General features: G+C 39.9%; 2 protein-coding genes across 3 annotated transcripts in view; one reads left to right on the top strand and one right to left on the bottom strand.

Moving 5' to 3' along the window:
• Window positions 1-1,978: 1,978 nt before the first annotated feature.
• fkbp5 (FKBP prolyl isomerase 5) lies at window positions 1,979-17,200 on the bottom strand. 2 transcript variants are annotated; one of them, XM_086041519.1, is made up of 11 exons: window positions 17,042-17,200; window positions 9,731-9,861; window positions 9,492-9,636; window positions 8,667-8,809; window positions 6,908-7,025; window positions 6,653-6,809; window positions 6,194-6,284; window positions 5,996-6,079; window positions 5,733-5,918; window positions 5,398-5,637; window positions 1,979-4,288 (listed from the first exon to the last, which is right to left on the bottom strand). In XM_086041519.1, the coding sequence occupies exons 2-11, from the start codon at window positions 9,833-9,835 to the stop codon at window positions 4,184-4,186; spliced, it is 1,374 nt and encodes a 457-aa protein (XP_085897645.1). In that variant the 5' UTR covers window positions 9,836-9,861; window positions 17,042-17,200; the 3' UTR covers window positions 1,979-4,183. The 2 variants fall into 2 exon arrangements, with proteins under 2 accessions (XP_085897645.1, XP_085897644.1); XM_086041518.1 differs by lacking the exon at window positions 17,042-17,200 and adding an exon at window positions 16,601-16,829.
• srsf3a (serine and arginine rich splicing factor 3a) overlaps window positions 10,667-17,468 on the top strand; it is a 22,661-nt gene continuing 15,859 nt past the window's right edge. The window contains exon 1 of the mRNA XM_086041528.1: window positions 10,667-10,880. The gene's annotated coding sequence lies outside the window, so the exon portion shown is untranslated. The remainder of the gene's footprint in view (window positions 10,881-17,468) is intronic.

The raw sequence follows: 17,468 nt of genomic DNA, 5'->3' as shown, positions 1-17,468 counted from the left end.
TCCCGTGGTCTCTTTTATTATTTGTTTTGATTATCGAGTGAAACTTTGGAAGTCGTACAATTCAGTTCGACCAAAATTTGCATTTATTTATTTATCAGGACTAGACGATATGGCTGAAAATATATCAAGATATAAGTATTTCAGATTCGTGGATATCGATATATAGATTTTTTTTTACAATTGAAAATAAGGAATTTATTTTGATTTATAATACTTAACATTCCATAAGTTCAACACATTTATGAAAAACTCAAATAAAATGGTCAATATAAAGAGTCAATTGACACCTTTTCAGACGAAATGTGCTTATTAGTACTGGGGACTTAATCGTTTTTTTTTGGGAAACCTAAATGCTCACGTGGGTAATACCAGTGAGACCTAGAAGGGCGTGATTGAGAGAAATGCCCCCATCACCAACAGTTAAGAATGACATCAAGCTGAAGAAGGAGTCCTATCGGACCTTTTTGGCTTGTGTGACTCTGGAGGCAGCTGATAGGTACTGGCCATGCAGAATGCAGCTTTGGCGGTCACCGAAGCAAACACTCAAGCATGGGAAGAGTTCGGTGAGGCCACGGAAAGTGATTTCAGCAGAGCTCTGAAGAAATTGTGTGGGTGGGGAGAATATTGCGAGAATCTCCTCAATTCCACCTACACGTGTTCTGGGGACTCTGAGGCGGGCTTTCGTATCGCTGGATGCCTCCCTGGTGAGATGTTCTGGGCATGTCGCACTGGCAGGTTTCCCGACCCGGGACACACAGGAGAGACTATATGTCTACTGGCTGGCCTGGGAATGCCTTGGGATCCCTGCGGAAGAGTTGAATGAAGTGGCTAGGGAGATGGTAGTCTGGGTTTACCTTTTAAAGCTGCTGTCCCCGCGACCCGAACCCTGGATAAGATGGATGGAGTTGTGCACACCCTCTTAGAACTGGAGATGTGGCCATGTTCAGAATTAACTAATCGCATTCAAACTCAATTGAGAGCCAGTTCACACCTGCCACCATTTAAAGTGGCCCTGATTAATCCTGAATAAAGTTCAGAAGTTCTAGCAGTCTTTTCCACTGCATGCATACTGTCTGTACTGTGATTTTCCATTGCCTGTCTGTCAGGCATCTTCAAGTGGTGAGTAGTTTTCTTCTCTTTAGAGTTGCATAATACACTCTAAAAACAGTTATGTTAAAAATGACACAATTTTGGGTCAAAAATGGACTGATACACAAATTGGGTCAATTTGACCCACTTTCCTGCATTGTTTTGTACAGCCAATTTTTGGAGTTGTTTTGTACAGAACGACCAATTTTTAGGGTTATTTTCTGCAAAACACCCAAGAAAGTTGTGGATCGGTCCATTTTTTGAGCCAAAATGGTGTCATTTTTAACCCAACTGTTTTTATAGTGTGGTGAAGGATGTGAAAATGTTACTTAAAATGTAAAACATTTCCGTACAATGATAGGTTTCCAGTAGTGACACTTAATAGAATGGAACAAAATGTGTTTTAGAAAATTAGAACAATCATTTGCATCACGGAAAAGATTATTTGTAACTTTCCACCGTAATTGAAGTATTCTTGGCAATGGCTTACATTACAGAGCAATGCCTGGCTGAACCTTAAAGAAAGACACATTGTCGTGAATGCAAATATTTATTGTTGCTGATGTGCAAAAAAATAAACGTATATTTACACTATATATATATATATATATATATATATATATATATATATATATATATATATATAGACAGTTAATGGAACACTCACATGAATGGTACCTTGCATCACTTCTGCCAGTATTTTGCCTTGATGCCAGGTTCAAACATGAAACACAAGTGTGATGTTTACATGTAAACACTATGAAGGAAAAACCCGTAGCTTCCGTTCTAACCCAATTGGGAGAGTGCTTCTTTTTCAACATTTGTTTTTATTCATTTTTCAAATTATTATTATTTTTTTTGTTTGAGTGGGGTGTAAAAATACATCAAATCAAAGTCAGAATGATCCTTTATAATAGAAAAGTACTTCATGCTCACATTCACCGTACAAAATGATTACAGCCATAGCAATACATTTAGAAATGAATTAATATTACCACTCACACAGCGATACGCAACATATTCAAGAAAGCTAAACTTTTGAATTATCAACATGCCAATGTTTATAAAACATTTCAAGATCATTGTCTGGTACTTTTCCAGACATTTAGTCAAAAAATCGTCTGACCAAAGTGCATCACTGTCTCCTATTAACATTCACACAATAAAAAAAAAAGAGATCCATAAAGGAGCACTCGTTGCATGAAGATTACACTCAATGATTCCATTTTGATTTGATCTTATTATCAGAAATGGCTTCATTGCTGTCCTCCATCTACTTACATTTGCCATGTTTATGATGAAATGTTTCCTTTAAAAGACCACACTTAAGCCTTTCTTTTTGTATGTCAAAGGTGCAATCAGTCAGCATGCAGTGACTACAAATGGACATTAGACTTCAGGGGATTTCTAATGCCAATCTGTCGATATTGATAAGGTTATAAAAAACAACAACCATTTGATGATGCCGCAAGTCTCACATTATAAAACGTAAAAATATTCTCAAGAAAGATGAGCTGAGGGCATGTTACCGCTATAAAATATTTAACAGGAGGAAAAGAAATGAGGCAAATCGTTTAGGTCTAAGGCACATGCCAGTGTGCATGTACGCTCTCATAATTGTAGCCAATGGGCATGTTTAGGTACTCCAGTTTTCTGGACACTCAGAATATTCTAATACATTTGCGTAGAAACGCACGTTTAAAGTTCAGTGCTCATTTGTTAAAGCTGCCACCAGTTTAAAATGTAGTCATTGCTTCAAAGTCATATTATGATCTCATTATCAGTCTCGAAGGTGCAACGTCATTCATCAGATGGAACGCGTTCCCATTCAACAGCTATTGTATGTGTCAAATGGAGAACATAAATACCATGCTTAGATTAATATATACATTAAATGAATCATACCCAGGCTGGATTTGTGAAGTTGAAAATTCTATTTAGAAATGTCGGGGATATTACAGGGGTTATGAGAAATATATTGAGGTGAATTAAAGGAATACACTGTGTTCTTTCGGGACCTTAAATATAGTTAGAACAAACAGTGCAAATTCAACCCTATGCAGCATGTTCTTCCCTCAGTCAATTTGAGTAGGGAATATTTATTTTATTCAACACTGATATTTTGGGGGGGGGGATGAAAAAACTTTACTTAGCATACTATTCACAAGTATTTTTTCAGTAGTTTTCATAAAGTTTTCATGTTTAAATAGATATCATATGTTTGTGTTAACAGAAATTCCTACATTTCCAATGAAAATTCATTTATAATGGAAATGTTTTACCATTTTTCACCTCTAGTTATCTTGTGAATTAATTCAACTGTTCACTGTAGTGGCTAGGGGTGTGCATCTCACCAATAGAAGATACTGTAATTCGATACGTATTTTGATATATGGGGCGCGATACGATTCAAGGACGGTTCGATTTGAAAGTGAAACCATTCAATTTGGTTCGATTTTCAATCGAAACCAATTTTCCGATTCAATCGTTTTTTGTTACACCCTCAGTCGTGACCAAAAACGTTTGCTGGGGTTGCGAATGAGAGGTTACTGAATATCTTTTTGGCATCTTTCATTGTGCTTTTTTTTTTCCAATTATTATTAACTGATTTAGAAACAAGGCGATGCATTTTTGGATGCTTCGAGGAGGCACAAGTCATCAATTTTCAAAGAATTTTGCTGAAAAGAAAACTATTGTTGTGTTTTGTTTAAAGCCATCTTTGCAAACAAATACTTACAGATGTTATCCACAGAACAAATTTCACGTTGGATTCAAGTCTCAGTCCAAAACAGCCATTGGTGACAATGTGCAATCAGACCCTGGAAAGCCATGTTTGAAGATGTGGACATAAACTGCCCAGGCACATCTCATCTCATCCTAGGAACCATATAAGATGAAGGTAACTAATGTCTGAACTTGAAAAACAGGCAAAGATGAGCTGTGCTGAAGCCACTCTCAGGCATGTTCTAGCAGTTATCCTCTCCCGTGAAAGAGAAATGTGTACTCTGCTTTGGAATGGGAATATTGGAGTTTGCATTGGAGGCTGGGATGTGCCCCTCTGCACCCTGTCTGAAGAAGTCTTTTTTCACCGACATCACTGGCATGTCAGGCGGTCCTGACTCCGTCGCCGTTTAATGCCCGGTTCATCGTTCATGCGGCTCCTCGCGCTCTCGTCCCGCCTCCTCTTTGTCCTCCCATCCTGTTACCGTCAGATAAGATAACGCTTGATTATTGATTTCACACAAACATCTTCATGGAAAGCGTGCTTTTGCTGAGTGTTCCCCTTTCCGATTGCAGCGTGCCAAATTCAGTGCCAGTAGCACTTTTAACAGATTCTGACAGTTAAGGGGAACAATTCGAAGCGCTATCTTCAAAAAGAGACCCAAACTATGCTGATACTACAGCTTCAAATTTACTTTGGGTGCACCTTTTAAAGCGTTCGGGTAAAAATGCCAGGTGGAATTGCAAAGGGGTAAATTAACCAACCCCACACTTTGTTTCTCCACTCATGGCATGATCTGCTCAGCTGGCCATAGATCCACAGCCACTTCCAAGCGACACCCACTATCATGCAGAAACACCAAATCCACCACGTATATAATCCCTCCACCCCTGCTGCTTGAACATCAAAGCCAAGGTAAGCAGAGCTACAATGACTTTTTTGGACGCGCAAATTAGCATTAGCATCAAGTTGTCAAGTTCTAAAAGTTTGGCCAAGCTGTGCCGGGTAAATGTTTCTTAATTGTTTTTATCGCTGCTAGCTTTTTTGCCCCCCAGGTCGGCATGGCCTTCAAAATATTGAGTGCAGTATGGAGTCACTCAGCTGCATGAGACAGAGCCGCCCCCAAAACATGCTATATTTCTTGATCCTTGGATTATTAAAAAAAAATAATAATAATCAAATTAAAAAAACATATCAGAGACGTGTTATTAAAACTAGCAACTGTTTTAAATTGGGGCGTGAGGGAATGCATTGTCTCCTTGAAACAAATGTCCCCATGTTCAAACACGAACGTCAAAGGTTCACCAGACGAACACTAGAGGCCAGTATAACCATGGAGAGCAACCACCAACCAACCGCGGCCAAAGGTAACTTCAATTTTGTGGTTTGCTGACACTGCTGCTATAATTGCTTCTATAATAATGGCAGTGTCAATCAAAACTGAGCAATACCATCTTCACAAAGGCAGAATATTTTTGATACAACTCTTGTGCTGGATCTCATTAGACTGTACAAGTGTGTCTGAAATTGGTTTAAAATTAACATTGTTACTCCTATTATATGGACAAAAGAATACATTGACAGACCTTGGTGTCACGTTCTGCAAATTTCTGGAACATGTTGGCGTAAGTCTTCTTGTCCAGCTCGTGATGTTCCTTCATCTTGCTTTGGCAGTTCGAAATCTGACTGCGAGCAGCTCGATTCGCGGGATTGACTTGCAGCACGTGTTGAAAATCCACCATGGCCAAGCTGAACTCGTTTCGGAGGAGACGGGCCTCGCCGCGGCGATACAAGGCCTTCTCGTTGCTAGCGTCAAGATCGATCACCTTGGATACAACGACAAAAACAACGACGCGCGCGTTAACTGTACCCTTATATGAACTGCGACCATCAATTCAAACGCAGTCTTAACGCAGCACACCTTGTTGCAGTTCTCCACCACCAGAGAGAAATCTTGAATGCGCAGGAAACACAAAGCTAAATTGAGGTGGGCTGACAACAGAAAGTCATTAATTCGTTTCTGCTGCTCCAAGACTTTGCCGAACTCCATCTCAAGCCAGGAAACGATGCGCTGGTACTGGATGATAGCATGGTAGTAGTGTCCTGCCTAAACAACAAAACAATATTTTTGTGTAAATGACAAAAACACAATATTCGATATTCATTACAATAGAAAAGTTCTACCTTATAATACTGATTCCCTTTATGCTTTATTTCTAAGGCCAGTCTCAGCTTTTCATGCAAATCCATTTCCCAGGGCTCTTTCGCCTTAATGGAACATACACAGACATATACAATCGGCATAAAATTGTCTTTCAATCAAAGCTAATACTGCTTTCATTCAGTATTTTGGTAGTAAAAGATGCCGTGGCTCATGCTTACCCTTTTAAAATCTTTGAGGGTAACCTCATATACAATGTCTTTGTCGGGCCCAATTTTAAATTCTGGTTTTCCTTTGCATCCGAAGCCATACCTGCAACGTAACGGGGAACATATCAGGTGGACGCGTAGAGAAAATGACACTTCCTTCATGGTAAAATGTCATATTGGGGAGAAACATATTTGCAAATTTGATGTTCACTCTTCAGGTTGCAAAATTTGCTTCTCAGATGAAGTCGTTGATTGGCAAAAGTGCTCCACAAAGAAATGTAATATATAATATTTTGAGAGATGGGGTAGAGCGAGAGAGGAGAGAGACCCCATCTTCTGAAGTGTAATTTTCAGAAATTTTCAATAAAAGCAATAGGTTTTTAAGACCAGAATTCATGTTTTTTGAGCAGCATTTTGACTCTAGAAAAAAACAAATTCATCTGTCATGACGAGCAGTAAGTAATGACTTACTTTGATGTTAAGTAGAGTATACAGCATTCTCCTTTCTGCATCTTGTCTAAGGCACGGTCCACTCCCAGAGGAACACATTTATCCTCCGACTCACTGACAACAAAGCTTACGTCCCTGATGTCAAACAGTCGACCGTCACAGCTCCCCTCCAAATGCACTGAAGAGTGACATGACACAGGTTTCCATGTAGTGTTTTGTAATATAATCAAAACAGTAACGGACGCAAAATGAGTAATTATCCATGAAAGGGATTACCATCCACGGCTGAGCCATCATTGGGATTCAAGTAGCTATCCCCTTTGACCTTTATCCTTCGTATGATGCCGCCATCATCTGTGAGCGTCTCTCCTAATTCGAACTTGAGCAGTTCTATCTGTTTGAATAAAGACAAACAACCTTCAGAGGGGTTTTTTTTTTTTAACAAATACTGGTGTGAGAGGTACAATTTGAGCAAAAACAAAAAACGCAACAGTGTGCAACGGAAGGTTTAGTGTGGGAGGTGAAAATACATAACAAAAAAACATGTAGGAGTTGCAACATTTGGTCACAGGTAGGGATTTTTCCTGAAAATGCTAAGATGACATTCACCATTTTTATTTATTTTTCTTCAAAATTTAATCAAAGAAGGAGTTTGCGGTTAGCAAAAAATAATTGCGATTTGTCATATTTAGAACTGTCAGTGTCTGTTGCGCACAAGACAATAGATACATGAGTGAAATGATCTGTGAAAAAAATTACCAGTCCCTGACACCATCTTGTACCTCTAATTACTAACTATTTGATTCTTAAAAAACACACACCTTAAGAAAAACAATAAGTCAGAGACAGAAGGCATGTCTGACAAAATGTCAATCATTTGCCATGGAATTGCTGGCACATTCATAGCAGGCGCATCCCTGTAGCCTCGCGCTGACCTGTTACCCTTTGCTTCAGGCAATTTGCTGAAACTATGATGAAATATCCAGATGTGAAAACAGAGTGGAGGGACCTCAAGCAGCTGAAAGGATTCTTGATTTTTTTTTTTTTTTTAATTGATTGTACATTCCAAAAAGTAAAACTTCAAACCGACACCATTTCGTGTTATAGTAAATCCGTTACAAACAAGTCATGCTACCAATGTAGCAACTGTGGCTTTGTTACTGTGCTAATGATAGCTTAATATTGCTAGCATAGCTACATATTTTGTTGAAGCTGGATAAATGTTCTATCTGACTATTCAGTATGTCACTACTCGGCATGTTTTACTAGTTGCACATCAATATGAATGGTCGTGTTTGAAAGTCACACTTCTGTCTGTTAGTGAAGGAGCGGTGTAGGTTTGGTCAGAAATGATGGGGAGATTAGTGAAGTGAGGCTACATTCAAATCTTGCTAGCAGTTGTAACACCGCAAACTCTGTTTAATGTCTGTAATTTCAACTAATATTTGGAATTTGAAAATAAATTTGCCAAAGTGAACACAACCACAGCAAAATAGCAGGCTGCTCTAATAAATGAAAATCAAACCAAAATCATGAAAAGCTATAAGTTAGAAAAAATACCAATACTGTAATAAAAATAAAAAAAATTGGGAATTATATGTTGCATGAATGTGCTCACAAAATAATAATAGTAATAATAATAATAATAATAATAATAATAATAAATGTTTAAACATGATGTTTCAAGAATCCCCAGGAAGCTTTTGATTAAATGACATAATTCAGTCTTTTTGACTTACAGCAGATCATCATGGCACATCATGACTTGATGCGATCTGAGGGCTCTTCCTCACTAAAGTGCTCCAAACATGTCCGACTTCGAATTGTAATTGAGTTCAAAGAGGATTCAGGCCTGGGCTGTGGCTGTAACATTCTCAAAAATGAATCTGCTCCTGATGAAGCCATTCATTTGTTGACTGTTTATTTTATTTTCAGCAATGTGGAGGACTATGGCTGCTCTGTCCAGAGACGGTCACTCAGTGGAATACACGCTCTATTCAAGGCCCAAAAGTCAATGGTGACATGCCATGCCTACCTCAAAAAGCACTGATGAGTTGGGAGGAATTTTGTCTGGATTTCCAGCGGAGCCGTAAGCGTACTCCGGTTTACACAGCAACGTACACACCTCTCCTCTTTGCATCGATAACACGCCGATATCCCACGCTTTGAGGACTTGTCCTGTTTGTAAGCAAGGAAAATAAGTTATAAAATATACAGTTTAAAGCCCTGAGTTGCGATGTCATTTTCAGTCGACAAAAGTGACAAAATGGCCGCCCCCAGAGAGGACAAAAAACGGGTGGATTAACTCGTATTCCACAAATGCAATATTTATCAGAATGCCTTGTTTCAACTAGTGGGCTTGCATAGAACATATTCTTGAAAAAAATATGTTTGGGTTGACTTTCTCTCTAGGGAAATGTCACACTTCTAGTACTGACTGGTTCAATCATATTATAAAATGACTAGAAGAAATTCATTGCATCATACCCTCTTGAACTGAACCGTACCATGTCGAATCGAATCATAATCCCACTCAATTGAACCAAATCGTTCCACTTTAAAATAAACCGTCCTTGAATCAGATCGCACCCCATGTGTTGAGATATGTATCTAATTGTCTTTTCTTGGAGAGATGCATACCCCTTGTGGATGCTTTAAGGCATAAAATTGCACGCAAATGGTAGGATTCTTACATAATAAATCATTATGCCCATTGCTAGTCACCATGGTAACGACAGAGATGTATGCTCCGAAGACCAGCATAAGTCAACGTTCTCCTCACAGCAAGAAAAAGAGTTTTGTGTCAAGTGTTTTTTGCATACCGTAGGAGAAATAAAAGAAAGAGGGGTGAGTCACCTACCCTTGCCAACATTGAAGGAAAAGGACTCCTTACGATTTCGACTACAGTCAAACTTCTTCCCAGTGAGGAGACTTCCAGTGTAATGGATTGTCACTCTGTCCCCAATCATTGGGCGCTCTCCATCATGCCCGTGACGCTTGACAACCTGCAAGCAGGAAGACAAACAAAAGCCATGCTGACAAAGCAATTGCCATGTGAGCCTGAAGACAATCTCACACTAAAAAGGATGACAATGATACCTTGATTATTCCTTCGTCTTTTTTCGGCGTTACATCAGTGCCCTTTGCCGCAAACACAGCAGGTGCCGAGGGCCCGTCCATAGAAAGATCCTGGTCAGTTGTCATGTCTTCTTGTGGGCATCACAGTGACGCTGGAAAATAGTGCAGATAAAAACCTTGTGTTAAGGATTAATCAAATTTATCTATCTGTGCTTTCAAATCTTTCATCCATACCAGATCGTCCCAATACGTACTTCTTTCACCTTTGTATGGCATAACTCACATCTATTCAACGACACAACAGCAAAAGCTAAACAGTCGCCATTTTTTTCTATGTACATTATATTACATTAGATATTTACATTACATCAGTATTTTCAAGTGAACCATTGCTGATGTCACTGTGTTTACTCAATACACATGAAACAACCACCGTGATGACAAAAATTAACAACTATGTTTCTCATCCACCGCTACCGTAGCCTGTGGTGTACCGCAGGGATCACTTCTAGGCCCAATTTTATGTTCTTATCTATATGCTGCCCCGTTAAAGGTATGTGCTCTCAATAGGTGGGTTTACATGGAGACTTTTTTGTCATTAGGAATGAAATCATTCCGAATGAAATCATTCCAAATGAAGCTCTCTGGTCACCTGTTTACGTATGATGTGATCTATTCCGATCGTCCGTTTACTTGCGCCACCCTGTAAATCAGATCAGCCGTGTTACAGCCGTGTGACACGCGGAGATCGATGTAAACATCACATGATCTATCAAGATGGGAGTTCATTCATCTATTTGGCACAGTATTCATTAAAGCAGCATCTTAGGAGTACTTTGAAATAAGCTCCATGTAAGCCGGCTAATGTGTTGCTACTGTATTGCATGTATTTTTGTTACATAACATTGTTCCTTTGAATCTTTATTGCTTTGTATAAAAAGTTCTCTTCTCACTTCTTCCACACTGTCAGACGAGAAAGGTTGTGTGTAGCTGCCAATATAGAGATATATTATCGGTGTGTTGATCCTGAAATTGGGTCGGACGCAATACTACTGCTGCGTGGTACCACTCTGCCAACAGGTTATGGGCCCAGAATCCGACTGAAGCCAGGACCGAACAGGAATACCGGGACTTTACCACCAGAAAGAAACTGCAACGTACTGCGAATCTGGTGAGTATAACTGCAAATAAGCCAATGGCTAGCGCAATGGCGGCCGACTGATACGAGTAGCCGCTGGAGTAGACTCCATTTTGACGGGGATGAGAAAAACTACATGATTAGACACTCTAAATTGCTCCTGTGTGATTGTGAATGCGGATGTTTGTCTCTATGTGCCCTGCGATTGGCTGGCAACCAATTGAGAGTGTCCCCCGCCTACTGCCCGAAGACAGCTGGGATAGGCTCCAGCACGCTCCGCGACCCTTGTGAGGATGAGCGGTACAGATAATGGATGGATGGAAAAAAACTACAAACTGTGGGCGAAAAAGTTTTTGGGTCACTTAAGACTGCAAGGGCTCAAAGATGTGATTCTGTACGATCCTGCTGAAAATGATGAGGATAATGAAACAGCCGACATTGAAGCAAAACAAATGCTGAAGCATATGCAGAGCTGTTACAATATTTGAATGACAAAAGTTTATCACTGGTGATGCAAGAGTCAGCAGATGGACGAAAGGCACTGCAAATATTGAGGAACTATTGTGCAGGCGCTGGCAAGACGCGCATTGTTAGCCTCTACACGGTGTTGACTTAGAAGTGAGAGAGTCACTGATTATATTATACGGGCAGGGACCACCATCACAGCACTTCGAAATGCCAGTGAGACATTGAGCGACGGATTGCTCATCTCAATGGTATTAAAAGGGCTGCCTGAATTTTTTCAAAAATGGGTGTGCGTCCGGAATGGAGGGACAGAATACCCAGCTCTGAAACCATCAACAAAAATTGAGTTGAATACATTTTCCAAGGGCATTTGGGAGCTAATGTGTTTGTTCATATACAAACTGTTTAAATCACATTTTTTCCAAATGTGTTTTGTGTGGTCAAGATAATGTGAGAGCAAGTGGGGGTGTTAAAGATAGGTGCTCGCAATGTGTTGCTACTGTACTGCATGTATGTTTGTTACATAACAATGTTCCTTTGATTCTTTTATTACTTTGTATTAAAGTTCTCACTTCTTCCACACTGTCAGACGAGACAGAGGTCAATATAGCAACATATTATCGATTTGTTGAACCTGAGAATAATCGGACGCAATACTACTGCCAGAGCTGGGTATCGCCAGTTGGTCCGAGTCAGCCAAACTACGTCGAGAACGGACCTAACCTGCACCACGTCACACGCAGGTGCCGCACTCCTGACACGCGGCCGAGTAAGGAAAAAATAAAGCAGTGTTGTGTACCTTGTGGTCACACAGAGGCAATGACACGAGCTTCATATTGTTTTTATTTCACCAATAACCACGCTGTGCGTCGTTTTTTTTTCTTTGTTTGGCGGCGTGTCTGCACATGTGGCACCTGTTTGTGACGTAAAGGTTACGTTCTCTACGCCGATTGGCTGCCGCCGACGATGGCTGGACCGGGATCACATGGTCGATTAAATATGCAGGACAGTTGTTAGGTTACTGCTACTCAATCTTCTCTGGTACTAGTCAAATATTGCACTCTCGCCTCCAAATGGTGCAGAATACAACAGCTGCTAGATTTCTCACATTAAAGCAACAACATACCACCCCGATTTTAGTATCATTTTATTGGCTTCAAGTCCTTTTTAGATTCGATTTTAAGATTTTCCTTTTAAAGCACATGCAAAGACATACAAAAATAATGTAAAAATAATTAAAATATGATCATGAATACCAACTTGTTTTTCAAATTTGAGTTTTGAAACTATGAATACAGGTTGGAATACTTACCTTTTTCCATCCTGTATTTAGAACCACGTTGAAAGGCAATTTAGCATTAAGTCCCAGCCAAAGCTGCCATTAAAACAACCACTCCTCCTTTGTGAAGTGAAACCTTTCAGAGTTCCCAGCAGTGTCAACACGTGTTTGTTTGAAATAATGCAAAACTGTCAGCAAAATATGTGGCGATGCTGATAAAAAGCATTGATAAGCACAATGGGATACATTCCTGATGGCTCATGTAGTTTGGTACTGGTTGGAAGCTTTGCATATCTCATCACTCTTTGAGGCTGCATTTGTATTTTTCAAACACTGACGCAATACTTCACAATCACAAACCATGTCTGCGTGTGCGCAAATGTGTGTGTGCACGCGAGGCACACATGAGTGCATATGGTAGTGGCCAAATGCAAAACTATGTGTAAACAAAGTCAGAGCTAAAAATGGGAATACTTTCAAAGAAATGTGCAAGCGCATTCTTTTGGCCATATTCATAAAGTCATGCAAATTGTAGGTCATCTTTTAGAACTAAACACATACACAGGCCTGAATTCCACTCCTTTAGCCACCCATTTGCATATAAAACGTAGTCTTCACTCAGTCGTCATATTGAAGTCCAAAAAGAGAAGTGACGCCTGACATGAGTTGAATCTTCAGCCATAAATAAAGAATCACTTAAATATTATCACAGTACCAAAAGCTATATACATACATCCATTATGTTTACATTAATCATCTAAATCTGGGATTTCCAACCACTTTGTGCAGAGCGTGATCATCAGGTGTGCTACTGGAAATTATGCAATTTCACTTTAATTAGGTTTGAAATGAGTATTTAAGAGCTATGTCAGTCTTTTTCTACAATTCCTGTCAGTAAATCATCTTTGTCTTAAACCATTTCAAAATTGTGAGTAATCTCAGACATTATTTCACTATACCGGTGGTACCTCAATATTGTGATATTTTTATTTGGTGGTGTGCTATAAAGATGTTTCGAATGTAAAATATATGCCTTGGCTCAGTAAAGGCTGGGAAACTATGGTGCTAATAACATTAATAGAAATGAGATGGAACAGCATCAGAAAAACAGCTAACTGAAGTTACAGATTGCCATGGTGATGGCTGACAAGATGTGGATTTGTTCAAGTGTAGAATTTAAGGTTCACTGAAAGACATAATCAAAAAGATGATATTCTTATTTTTCTTCAGACACCAAAAAGCGACTTTGGCTCAGAAAGGTGAAATAGCATACAGTGAATCTTTGTCAAAAATATCTGGAAAATATACAATTGAAGCTGCACAAAAATGTTAAACTGCCCTCATGCATGATGTCAGGACTCGAGCTCCACAGGTGCCTTTCTTTGGCTTTTTTGCTTGTGTGCCACAGATGACAGAGGGCTAGTCTGATGAGATGTGGTCCATACAGAAAATTGAACTTAGCAACGTAAATCCTGGCTGCTTAGTTCCACGTGCGCAGCATGTGCAACACAGCGAACGTCAACGTCAGGAATAAAAGATGAAGAACGAAATGTACACTGCAAAGTGAGCATGAACAGTGATCCTCGCTCGGCAGATCTGTCATTAAATGGGGAAGCACGTATTTATGTTTCATAGGCAATTCACTTTTCTACACTTGTTAAATAGGGATAACGCATAAAGTTGCCTGGTCAGTAAACCTTTCTCTCTCCAATTCCTCATACACTAGTAGATTTATTTTATATAAGTTAAGTTAGTTAAGAAGATGGCCATAGTTTTCACACAGTATTCAATTTCAGATTTCTTTCCAATTGGAAAGCTAGTGTTCATCCTTTTAAGGTCACACTGGACAGGCTTTAAAAAGCAAGGGAAGCAAATTGTTCTCCTCACGTTCAAGGGTCATACGAGTTGAAGTAGTAAAATATGTTCACAACTACTTAGCTTGTCAGGACAGCCTGTAAGAAGACTGTGTGCTTCAGTAAAATGAGCTCAACCAAGGGAAGGAACAAAATAGCCCCCAGAGGAAACGAGATGGAGAAGGCGTGTGCTCCTGTTTTTTCTCGCAGGAGTTTTTATAATGCCCAGAGTGCTGACAACGTGATCAAACACCTGAATTAAATAGAATTTACCGAAATTTAGCTTTACAGTTGAACTACGGTACATAACTCCATCTGGGCACCTTTGTTCAAATGTCTCCAAAGTGTGTACCCTTGTTCTTAATGTCAATCTGTTTTTTTAAAACCCATTTCTTAATTTCAATCTGTTTTTTAAAACCCATCTCTTTTTGAGAGACATGATTACAAAGGCAAAATGGATCTGCCAATCGATGGAGCCTCAGACCGAGCCTCAGATTATTGCAATGTCTGTTGATTGTTATAGGAAATGTCAAAACTCCAGGTACTCCTTAGACGCTAAAAACAGTTGGGTTAAAAATAACACAATTTTGGGTCAAAAAAGGACCCATCCACTACTTGGGTCAATTTGACCAAACTTTCTGGGTTGTCTTTGCAGAAAACCGCAAAAATGGGTCGTTTTGTACAAAACAACCCAGAAAGTTTGGTCAAATTGACCCAATTTGTGGATTGGTCCATTTTTGACCCAAAATTGTGTTATTTTGAACCCAACTGTTTTTAGCGTGTATAATTGCAAACAGTACAGTACTTCTGTTTGTACATTACATAATGAATAATTCTGATGGTTAAAGTTGAGCTAAGGCCCCATGAAATAATTGCAAGTCAATGCGGTGCCCTCAACTGATATGTACTGTACGCGTGCATGTGTGTACGTGTCGTGTGTGTGTCTGAACACAATGTTCCTTCTATTCACAGTTCCTCACCGGTGTAGCCTGATGGTGTTCAGCAATCTCAGACCCCAAGCTTATGAAGCCTGTTTCATTTGAGTCATCTTTCATGATATTGTACCTCCTTCATTTGATTGATCACATTGTAATGAACCAACTATTAACCTTGCGACAGTAACTATGTATCTTTTCAAGTATCAAACTGCGGGGAAAACAAGCGATTATATGAAGTGGTGTGAAGATTATACCTAAACTCAGAAAACCTACGCAGGAATGTGAGAACATCTGAATAGCACAAATGTAGAATTCTGGGGGAAATAAATCGACCTTATTTTGTTGTTGATTAACTATTACGATTAGAATAAGACGTGATGCAAATGCAAGATTTCGCATGAATGTTCTATTACATGCACATTAATACTGGAGTAATTATCTTAAAACTTGGTGCAAAGTGTTACACCCATGGGGTTCTTTTATTTGATTTCCTTGACCATTCTTGAAAAAAATTCAAACGTGAACGGTTATCATACATCCAAACATATATGATGGATTGAGAGAATTTGTATGTACTAGCAGAAAGTCTACATGGAAAAAGACATTTTAAACATGAAATATTTCCAAATGTTTATCCAGACACAGTACGGTACATGATTTGCATGTAACAGATGTCGCTGCATGTGCTCTTCTTCCTCTTGTTTTTTTTTTTCTTCGAAGTACATCAGGAAGGTTTTGATAATTCCACAAAATGAGTCAGACTTTCCTGCAACATTCATATGAAATCTTGCATTCGCATCACGTCATCTCAATGTAAATACATGTTCAGAATCATTTCTCAGTCGGGTCTTCTGGCTTTACATTAGAATTAGAATTAATGCCCCGGTGCCTAATATTGTTAAAAAATAATGAAAAAGGATGATACAGTAATTTAAAGCACTGACTCAAGAGAGAATCACTTAATCCCCCTTTTTCCACAGCACAGTGGGCTACACCTGCAACCCCAAATGCCCCCACACGTAATATCCTCCACACATCCAACTTCTCATTCACATGTATAAATCACATAAACCCCATTTTGGTCCTCAAAATGGACTAATTCTTCACAATGCATAAAAATGGTCTCAATCAGTCAATGAGCAGAGAACAGCCAAATCACTTAAGATCTTAACAAACACTCCAATTAAGTCGCAGGGGAGCAAAATAAATAAGACTCACATTTTCTTTTGCTTCTTGTTTAAAATAAATATCCACCGGGTGAAAGTAAACTAAAGAGCGCCGGTTCCTGGCAAAATGATTACGGCGCGTCGCACGTCACGTCCTGGGTACGAGATGTTCCGACGCGCTGCCAGCTTCTTGCACCGTATTTGCGACCTGTGCTCGGCTTGAACGCAAAAAAAACCTAGCGGCCACATGGAGTGCACACGTCAAAATGAGCCGGGGGGGGGGGGGGGGGGGGGATGTACAAAGGCGGAAAATACGCAGAGGGGAGGGAACGAGCAGAGAAAGAGAGTGGGGCGGCGGGAGGGTGTTTAGTATGAAATTAAGGGCAGGTCTTGGAAAGGAGCCACAAAGTAACACAATGTTCCGGCTGTACTGTGGCTGCACCGCCGCCACTGCTGCTGATGAGAACACTGTGTTCCAAATAGACATACTGACCTGTAACCCGTTCTGTGCCGAACTTGGTCTGCCGGGAACAGGCTGTTCTCCTCCCACCCACGGTCAGCTGACAGCTCGGATAGTCAACAACGCCATGCAAGCACATCCGAGACAAACTGACACCATGGCGGCAAGAGAAGCTCTCGGCAGCCCGAGAAGGGGGGGGGGGGGGGGCTTGATGTTGTTCCACGACACGCTGGTAGTTTAAGCGCCTTTTTAAGAAGATTTAGTTTTCTGATTTCAACGAAATGTTATATTGGGGGGGTGTTAAATTATTCATAAGTAGGTGGTGGCAGAATCTGGTTTTGTACCTCTAAGAGCAGTGGTTCTCAAACTGCAGTCTGCTGAACCCCAGGGGCCCATGAGCTGAGCTGGGGTTCGGGGACAAGCAAAATAACACTGATAAACACACTGTTACGTTTTTGGG

The sequence above is a fragment of the Filicampus tigris genome, chromosome 9 (assembly GCF_054856515.1).
Source record: "Filicampus tigris isolate MCC_2025a chromosome 9, RoL_Ftig_1.0, whole genome shotgun sequence".
NCBI classification, from domain to species: Eukaryota; Metazoa; Chordata; class Actinopteri; order Syngnathiformes; family Syngnathidae; genus Filicampus; species Filicampus tigris.
This window is presented reverse-complemented; position numbering and strand designations above follow the sequence as displayed.

Excerpts from the sequence above, each read along its gene's own strand:
- fkbp5 (XM_086041519.1), bottom strand. The coding sequence starts at position 9,835 with ATGACAACTGACCAGGATCTTTCTATGGACGGGCCCTCGGCACCTGCT. Across the intron at positions 6,810-6,907 it reads TGATGGCTCAGCCGTGGATG|TGCATTTGGAGGGGAGCTGT; the intron begins GTAATCCCTTTC and ends GTCACTCTTCAG. Across the intron at positions 6,080-6,193 it reads CCCTCAAAGATTTTAAAAGG|GCGAAAGAGCCCTGGGAAAT; the intron begins GTAAGCATGAGC and ends TGTTCCATTAAG.